Source organism: Oryza glaberrima, chromosome 11, assembly GCF_000147395.1.
Source record: "Oryza glaberrima chromosome 11, OglaRS2, whole genome shotgun sequence".
In the NCBI taxonomy this organism is placed as follows: Eukaryota; Viridiplantae; Streptophyta; class Magnoliopsida; order Poales; family Poaceae; genus Oryza; species Oryza glaberrima.
In genome coordinates, this window is record NC_068336.1 from 18,520,904 (window position 1) to 18,530,012 (window position 9,109).

General features: G+C 41.1%; 1 protein-coding gene across 1 annotated transcript; it reads left to right on the forward strand.

The window, feature by feature from the left end:
* The first annotated feature begins 6,239 nt into the window (after positions 1-6,239).
* LOC127755422 (uncharacterized) lies at positions 6,240-8,142 on the forward strand. Its single transcript, XM_052281099.1, has 2 exons — positions 6,240-7,007; positions 7,388-8,142. Exons 1-2 carry the CDS (start codon positions 6,633-6,635, stop codon positions 7,652-7,654), a joined length of 642 nt encoding a protein of 213 aa, XP_052137059.1. The 5' UTR covers positions 6,240-6,632; the 3' UTR covers positions 7,655-8,142.
* Positions 8,143-9,109: the final 967 nt, after the last annotated feature.

The following is a 9,109-nucleotide window of genomic DNA, read 5'->3' on the forward strand; positions in this document are numbered from 1 at the left end:
ATGTAATAAGTAGGGAGGGATGAAAGGACCGAATTTACCATTGTAATTCTGTCGCCATAAGACAAGAGAGCAGAGGTAGCTGAGAGCCTCCTTTCAATTCTATCAACAAGAGGAGCAAAGTCAATTACCTTTGGTCTGGTGGTTCCCAAAGGGAGGCCCAAATATGTAAAAGGAAGTGATCCAACTGCACAACCAAACAACCTTGAAAGATGCTGGACTTTTTCTGGATCCACATTCAAAGGAATCATGCAAGATTTACTGTAATTAACCTTTAAACCAGTAGAATCAGCAAAGGTGTTGAGGATAGCCTTTAGACAAAAAAGTTCTTTTGAGGAAGCTGTCAAGAAGAGCAAAGTATCATCTGCATATTGTACTACGGGAAAATCATTTTCAGGTGTTGGAATGGGAATAGAAAGTACCCCCTGTTAATAGGCTTTATTAATTACAGCCTGCAAAAGATCAGCACCTAGCACAAATAAAAGAGGGGACAAGGGGTCCCCTTGCCTCACACCCCTTTTGCAATAAAAAGATTTCCCTGGGACACCATTGAGCAGCACTGAAGAGGAAGCTGATGAAAAGATCAAGTTAATCCAACTCAACCATTTAGAGTCAAAACCCATTTGCTTCATAATATTCAAAATAACCGAGTGTTCAATTGTGTTAAAAGATTTTCAAAATCTAGCTTTAATAGCACTATTTCTCTCTTTGACTGTTGGCACTGATGCAGGTACTCAAATGACCAAGCAAGACAATCCTGTATAGTTCTGTCTCTAATAAAACCATATTGATTGTGATGAATAAGTTCTGTGATCACTGACTGCAACCTATCTGCCAGTACCTTGGTTAGAAGCTTTTAAAGCTACACTTTGCAAAGAAATGGGCCTATAATCATTGACCTTTTCAGGAGTTGGCTTCTTTGGAACCAGGGTGATAAAAGACCTATTTAAACTCTTAAGAGACAAAGTACCATTGCAAAAATGAGCACAGAGAGTATAAAAGTCTTGCTTGATTATAGGCCAACAATTTTTCATGAAGCACCCATTAAAACCATCAGGTCCAGGAGCCCTATCAGTAGGCATTTTACTAACAATTTCATCAACCTCCAGAATGGAAAAATTACCTGAGAGATATTCCAGATTGTCATTCCTGGTTATGAGATCCTCAAGATCAAAATGCATAGTTGGAAGAGTAGAAACACCCATTCTCAGCTGAAAAGTTTGAAAGATAACCTCTGCCTTTTCATTATGATCAGTTAAAATCCTACCATCAGTAGACTGCAAATGAGTGATTAAATTTTTTCTGTACCTTTCAGTAGCAGCAGCATGAAAAAATTTAGTATTCTCACCACCAAAAGTAGCCCACCTAATAGTGCATCTCTTTTGCCAATAAATCTGTTTATATCTGAGGTACTGCAGAACCCTTTTTCTAACAATTGATCTTAAATTCCACTCCGCCAGGGTCAAATCTCTTAACTCTTCTAGCCTGTCAATAAAAGAGATTGACAGGTTGCAATTAGCAATCAAATTAGACAGTCTAGAAAGACCCTTACTCCATTTTCTAAGAGCCTTCCTTAAGCACTTAAATTTAGCTGTTATGGATTTAGCAGCATCAGAATCAGAGCCATGATTATTCCAGACAGAGGAAACCAACTGGTAGAAACCTTCATGCTCTATCCAAAAATTCTCAAATCTGAAAAGATCAGCTTTTGGAATGGACGTTTGAATCTGAACCACACAAGGAATATGATCAGAGATTACCCTTGCCAAAGGCTTAACCAAGGTACTAGGGTAGCTGGCAGTCCAAGACACAGATGTAAAAAACCAGTCAAGCTGTTCAAGAAGTGGACAGTTTTGCATATTACTCCAAGTATATGCTCTTCCCTTTAAAGGCAATTCAAGCAGGCCTAGATTACTGATAATACTATTAAAAATCATCATATCATTCATATCACCACCTGCCCTATTTCTATTGTCAATTGATCTATAAAAGTTAAAGTCCCCCATAAGAATCCAATTTTCATCATCAGGGATTTGCAACTCAAAAAGCCACTGAGCAAAAGGAGACCTGTCAGGTTCACTGCATGGACCATAAACAGAGACAAGTGTCCAGGATTCACCAGAATGTTTTGAGCAAAAATTGACAGTCACTGCAGACCTATTAATACATGTTATGTTTGCTGTAAAAACAACCCCAACCCAGCAAACCAGAATGCCCCCTGAAGCCCCCACAGAGGGAGAGAAGGTGAAAGAATCAAACCTTTTAGGGGCCAATTTTTTAATGTAAGCAGTGTCAAAAGCCTCCTTTTTAGTTTCCTGTAAGCAAAAAACTGTACAACCACTCTCATCAACAGCTTGTCTGACAGCTCTACACTTATCAGCAGAATTAACCCCCCTAACATTCCAACATAGAATATTCCAGCTTCTTGTATGATTATTCATAAAGGACATAAAAAAGATATGGCTGACAGAATATAATAAAATTACATTTTGGAAAAGATAGCTGGTAATTGATAATATTTAAGAGAGCAAACAGAGTAGCAGACATAACACAAGCCAAAAGAGACAAGGAGGACACAGAACAACTGAGACTGAAACACACACCAAATCTGAAACCTAAACAGAGGGACAGACACCTATCATTATTCCTGAAAGACCTAATGGGTAACAAGCTAGGACTCAGCATCATCATTCCTTGGAGGAGACAGAAGGCCTTCTTGGGTCACATCCTGAGGAGGGACTCCACAAAGATCAGTTGCCATTTTCTGAAGAAGAGGAATAGGGCAATCAGATGGCACTGCAGCTTCAGCTGAACCAGTTATGTCAGAGAGAGAGTAATTTGTATTTTTAATACACAACGTCTAAGATAAGCTACAATTAGACAACGTCACGTATTAAACTAGTTGATTCCCCGCGGGCATAAAAGAGCAAATTTCTGTGTGCAATATCAGTGCAAAAATCTTAACTAAACTTGCTTACAATTTGCTGAGAATGTCTTATAGTAATTATGATCCACCAATGTATGTATTTAAAATACTCACCTGCAGGTGAAAATTTCCAAATCGAAAAACAAAAGGCTACAGATGAAAGATTTGATTGCTTGATGAAATCTTTTGGTTTTGGTAGAAGAAACAAGATGTCTTTCAATCTTTGAATGGAATTTCATGGAAATTGTGAAAATGCAAATCCTCAAGTTATTGGAGTTCAGAAAGATATATTGGAAAAAGAGGTGTACTAACAGATGGATGTTAATTGGTGAGGAAAATACCAAATTTTTCCAGTCTATTGCAACAGAGAGATATAGAATCAACACAGTGTCTCAGGTTCTTGATCAAAATGGGCAGACTGTACATTTACTTGAGCAAAAGGCCTATCTTTTTCTTCAGTTTTTTAAGAACAGAATGGGAGTTACAAGAGACCCTGAAATGGTTTTTGATTTGAGTACACTCTTCCCAAGACATACAGACCTAGAATGTTTGGTGGACATGTTTTCCACACAGGAAATTGACAGTCTTGTTTCCATTATCCCGGCAGATAAAGCCCTTGGTCCAGATGGGTTTAATGGTTTTTTTATGAAAAAATGTTGGCATATAATAGCTCAGGACTATTACAGACTGGCAACACATTTCCATGCAGAGTGCACTGACTTGGAAATCTTGAATAGCTCTTATATAACCTTCGTTCCAAAGAAGAATTCACCAAAGACTGTCAATGACTATAGACTGGCCTATATCTCTAATGGGGCTTTCTCTGAAGTTCTTAACTAAGCTAATGGCAGACAGACTTCAAGGGGTAATCCTTAAGTTAGTAAGTGAGAATCAGTATGGTTTTATCAAATGAAAGACAATACAGTATTGCCTTGCTTGGTCTTTTGAGTACATCCATCAATGTCAGCAATCTAAGAGGGAAATTGTTCTTTTAAAACTGGATTTTGAGAAAGCTTTTGACACTATTGAGCACTCAGCTATTCTTGCAGTTCTTCAACACATGGGCTTTCCTGAAAAATGGATTCAATGGGTGAAAATGGTGTTCTCTTCTGCTTCTTCTGCTGTCTTGCTAAATAGTGTTCCAGGAAAATCGTTTAAATGCAAGAGGGGGGGGTAAGACAAGGAGATCCTCTCTCACCACTTCTTTTTGTTCTTGGAGCTGAGCTGCTACAAAGAATTGTGAATAAAGCTTTTCAGTTGGGTTTGATCTCTAAGCCAATAAATGAGAATGATGGTAGTGGGTTCCCAATAATTCAATATGCTGATGACACACTCATTCTGCTTAAAGCCTCTCAAAAGAAAGTCTTCTGTTTGAAAGCCATCCTAAATATGTTTGCTCAGTCCACAGGCCTAAAGGTAAATTTTAGCAAGTCGAGCTTATATCCCTTGAATCTATCTCAGGACAATGCATCATTATTGGCTGGTATTTTGGGATGCCCCATTGGTTCCCTGCCTTTCACTTATTTGGGATTGCCCCTTGGTACTACTAGACCTAGAGTGGTTGATTTTGCTCCATTGGTGGATAGAGTGGAAAGGAGGCTGACAGCAAGTTCTATGTTTTTGCCTCAAGGGGGAAGATTAACTTTGATCAACTCAGTTCTTTCCTCCATCCCAACATATTATATGTGCTCTCTGCAACTTCCAGTCACTGTCATCAAGGCAATTGATACAGCAAGAAAGAATTGTCTCTGGAGAGGTAACAATCCTTCTTCAACTAGAAAATCTCTAGCTTCATGGGACAGAGTATGTATGCCCAAAGACAAGGGAGGAATGGGTGTGATCAGCTTGAGAGTTCAGAACACTGCTTTGCTTTTAAAGCATTTGGTCAAGTTTTATAATGGAGCTGACCTGCCTTGGGTCAGGCTCATCTCTCAAACCTACTATGAATCCAGAGTGCCACATCTGGTCCTGAACAAAGGTTCTTTCTGGTGGAGAGACATTGTTTCCTTGTCTGATATCTTCAGAGGTGTAGCTAAGTGCACAGTTCAGTCAGGGAAGTCTGTTCTATTTTGGAATGACTTATGGAATGATGATTTCAAGTGCACAAGCTACCCCAATCTCTTCAACATGGCTTTATTCAGAAATGATTCAGTTTAGGACATGTGCTCACGGCCACTGGAAGATTCTTTTATCTTGCCCCTCTCAGATGCTGCTTATGGAGAGTTCTTGCAGTTACAAGAGGAGTTAAATCACCTACAACTTCAGCCATGAAGAGGTGATGTTTGGAGCTTCATTTGGGGTTCAGATGTGTACACAGCGAAAAGATTTTATAAGCTCAATTTCTCCACACTACATCCCCCCAGGCCTATGATTTGGCTGTGGAAGACAAAATGTGTCATGAAGATAAAGGTCTTTGCATGGCTCTTGTTTTGTGATAGACTCAACACAAGGGACATGCTTGACAGAAGACATTGTGCAAAAGAGGATGATGATCTCACATGTGCCTTGTGCAACACACATCAAAGAGAGACTAGGCTTCATCTCTTTTTTACATGTCCCTTCAGTGTGGCTTGTTGGCAGCAGATAGGCATTTCCTGGAATTGTAACTTGGAGTTTTTCTAAATGCTTGTCTTGGCGAGAATCAGATTTGCTCGAAAGGGTTTCCTTGAAGTTTTTTTCATGGCAACATGGCATATTTGGAAGCAAAGGAATGGATTAATCTTTCAAGCTGTTCAGCCATCAATTCAGCCATGGAAATCTATGTTTGTTAAAGAAGTTCTTCTACATATGTGTAGAATGAAAGATCCACTCAAGCAAACCGTTTCTGATTGGATACAAGCTTTGTAGAATATTTGTTTTGCTTTCCCTTTGTAACTTTGTACATATTTATATTTTATAAAATTTAAACTGCTGGGCAAAGCCCTGGCAGTACTTTCAGTAAAAAAAAAAGAAACAAAATCCTATAAAATTTTAACAAAAGGCACCGTTTAATATAATTTTTAAAATTGCATGCTTCATGCACTGTTGCACTCCTTAGAACATGTAAAGCTATTCAAAATGTGTGTTCAGAACTTGATATAACCAAATTATTTATATATAGAAGCATAAACCATATGCGTAGGTCAGACACGTGACATCTCGATCATAAACACCATCTAATCACTTGAAGTGAATGGAATCACGGACCTGAAACCTCAATTTTCTAGGTAAAATTTGCTACAGGACACTCAAAGTTTTTGTATTTGCTGTGAGACATCCAAAGAACGTGTATTCTCTCATCAACACTGTAAAAATATGGTAATTAGCTGCTGGACACTCGTCTCATTATTTTATTACTTTTAATAGAAACGGAGAGAGAAACATTGGTTAAAGACAGATTTGCCTATGGGCCTACTTATCAATCCCTCTTTCTCTGGGCCTACTTATCAATCCCTCTTTCTCTGTTCATCTTCTTCCTCCTGCAGCTTCGGATGGGGCAGCGGCGAAGTGGGCGCCGGCGCTGCAGCAGCAACTAGAGCATGGGGCGGTGCGCCGCCGCTAGGAGTCCTCCCCAGGGCTCCGCTTCAGTTGGGGCAGCGGCGAAGTGGGGGCCGCCGCCGTCGGCCAAATCTTTGCGCGGGGCGCGTGCCCCATCCGCCATTTCCGCCACGGGTGGATCGACAGGGATGGCTCATTTTTTTCATTTTTTTCCCTTTTGAGATCCCCTCTTATGTCCTTCCTCTCCGTCCTTGACTTCGCAAGGAGCAGTAGTGTGAGCGAAATCAGGGGCATACTGCATACCTGCTCCCCTTGGGGCCCTTCCTGCTCCTGCTGGTGCTGCTCGCACTCGCTAAGGGGTATCGAATCAACGCCATTTTCCGGCTTGCACACGGCTCGGCTTGGCGTTGCTGCTGCTGCAGGTGTCGATACATACGTTCCAGAACGAGGCCAACGGGGACATCTGCTACGCGGGGCTAGCATGTACCTGGATGCCATCGTGCTGCCCTTGCCAGATGGAGCCGTTGGTCTGCTGTGGCATGGCAGTGTGAGAGAAGAAAGAAAGAAGAAGAGAAGCAGGAAGAAAAACAGTGTCAGGGGTATTTTGGTACTTTCAATGCTCTTTCTCTTTTCTTTTCCACCAAAAATAATAAAATAATAAGGTGGATGTCCAGCAGCTAATTACCTTATTTTTACAGTGTCTACGAGAAAATACACGTTCTTTAGGTGTCTCACAGCAAATACCACAAACTTTAGGTGTCTTGTAGCAAATTTTACCAATTTTCTAAGCACTTAATCTATCTGAAAAACCAAAGCACAAAGTGTATACCTAAATACCAATTGCATATAGAACTTTAAAGAAAAGCAGCTAGTATAAAAAGATGAATACTATAGTACTCCCTCGTATTTTTAGTTGACGTTTGAGACAGGTGTGTAAAAATTAAGGATGGTATGAAATGACTATTTTGCCCTTTGTTCTTTCCCCAGTCTCTGTTGTCTCGCACCTGCACGAGTGCTCCACGCAGCACTGGCGGCGCAGATGACTGGCGATGGCAGCGGGGCGGCTGTGGAGGAGGGTGGGACGGGCCGACATGGAGGAGGTCAGGGTGGGGGAACGTGGAAGAAGGCGGCGCAAGCGACCATGGAGGGAGGCGGCAGCGGATGCAGATGGTCGTCGGAGGTTGCGACGCCGTTCCCTCCCCCAACTCAGATGATATCATACACATCCTTGGAGGTTATGCGGTGGATCGGTGACAGCAGCGAGAAGGACATGGCGGAGGATGGGGCGAGCAGCCATGGGGGAAGGGGGGTGGAGTGGCAATGGAGCAAGGAGCGTTGGGAAGCAATGGAGCAAGAGGCGTTGGCCCGTAGCGGCTACGAATCATTTTCGGCGGCCACGGCGTCATCCTCATTGCACGTCGGCGGCGAGTCCTGTTCTCGATCGGTCAAGGACTGCCTTGACTACATCTCCCCAAGATTCATCTTCTCTACTCCTAGCACTAGTTCAGTCCGAATTCATACTTCAATCCTTTCTCACTGAAAAATGAAAAGCACTCATAGCACTAGTTCAGTCAGAATTCAGAAATTTTAGCACTACTACTCCTTCAGTCCAAATTCAGAAATGATAGGCTTGAGATTTTTGGATGTTGGATGGTGAGAGTATTTTGCAATCTTGGATGAAAAGTCGTAAACAATCTTGGAGTATTTGTTAGTTTTTGGAAGAGACATGCACTGAATCCTCTCTGAACTAGCACTTGGAGTACTTGCATGTATAGATTAAACTGAAGATTTAGGCAGTATGATGCGGTATATTGTAAGGTAGAGAGTTAATTAGGCTAAATCATTACAAATTTGGTTTTTTCTAATGGGTTTTCAGGAAAACATGTCGTAAGCATTCCATTTAAACAAGTTGATACTTCTGAATTTCAGAGTATGTCTGTAGCATGAAACAAGTTCAGAGTATTCTTCTTACTCCTGGATTTCTGTTAGAGAACAATGCATGAGTAGGATTATTTCAGTTATTCTTGTTAGAGAACAACGCAATACTCTGAAATGGCCATTAGGTTCAAAGTATTTGGTTTTGGTCTGTTATGGTGAACTTGCTGAAGAATTAATCCTAGAGATCATGCAGTTGTTGACGAAAAAATCGAACACACCGGCCTGGGAGATCTGCTTAGCTCCTGTGCAGGTCCAAGTCTTGATGAGATGCGGGCGTGCCAGTCAGTTTGATCCTGCAACTGACAAGATATGTAAACAGTAGACAAAACAGCCGATCGGCTGACAAGCCGATGGAGTAACTCCAGCCGATAGCCGATATTAGCCGATGCCGATTCCAGCCGATCTCGATAGGGTTTTGATAAATCGGCTATATATCCAATGTTGAATCTGACACTTGATATTAATAATGATATAAAGGCAATCGGCTGATGATGATGTAATAAAATAACAATATAATCCAGTATAAACCAATCGGCAAATAATGATATGATAAATAAGCATCGATCCAAAGGTTAAAGCACACATCGGCTGGAGGTCCAATGTCATGAAATCCATAAGATTAGATTAAACAGTGAAACCTTTGTTGTCATCGGCTAAATCCAACTTATATGTATATGCAATCCTTATGAGCCGATGCAACGTCCAGATAATTCACCGGCTGAAACCCCAATGAAACCCTTATTGGCAATTAAGAAGCAGGCTAGAGATTAT

Bases quoted from the DNA above. Each gene is read 5' to 3' on its own strand.
- LOC127755422 (XM_052281099.1), top strand. From the start codon at position 6,633: ATGTCCTTCCTCTCCGTCCTTGACTTCGCAAGGAGCAGTAGTGTGAGC. The intron at 7,008-7,387 runs GTACTTTCAATG...TTCTTTCCCCAG, and splicing joins ACAGTGTCAGGGGTATTTTG to TCTCTGTTGTCTCGCACCTG.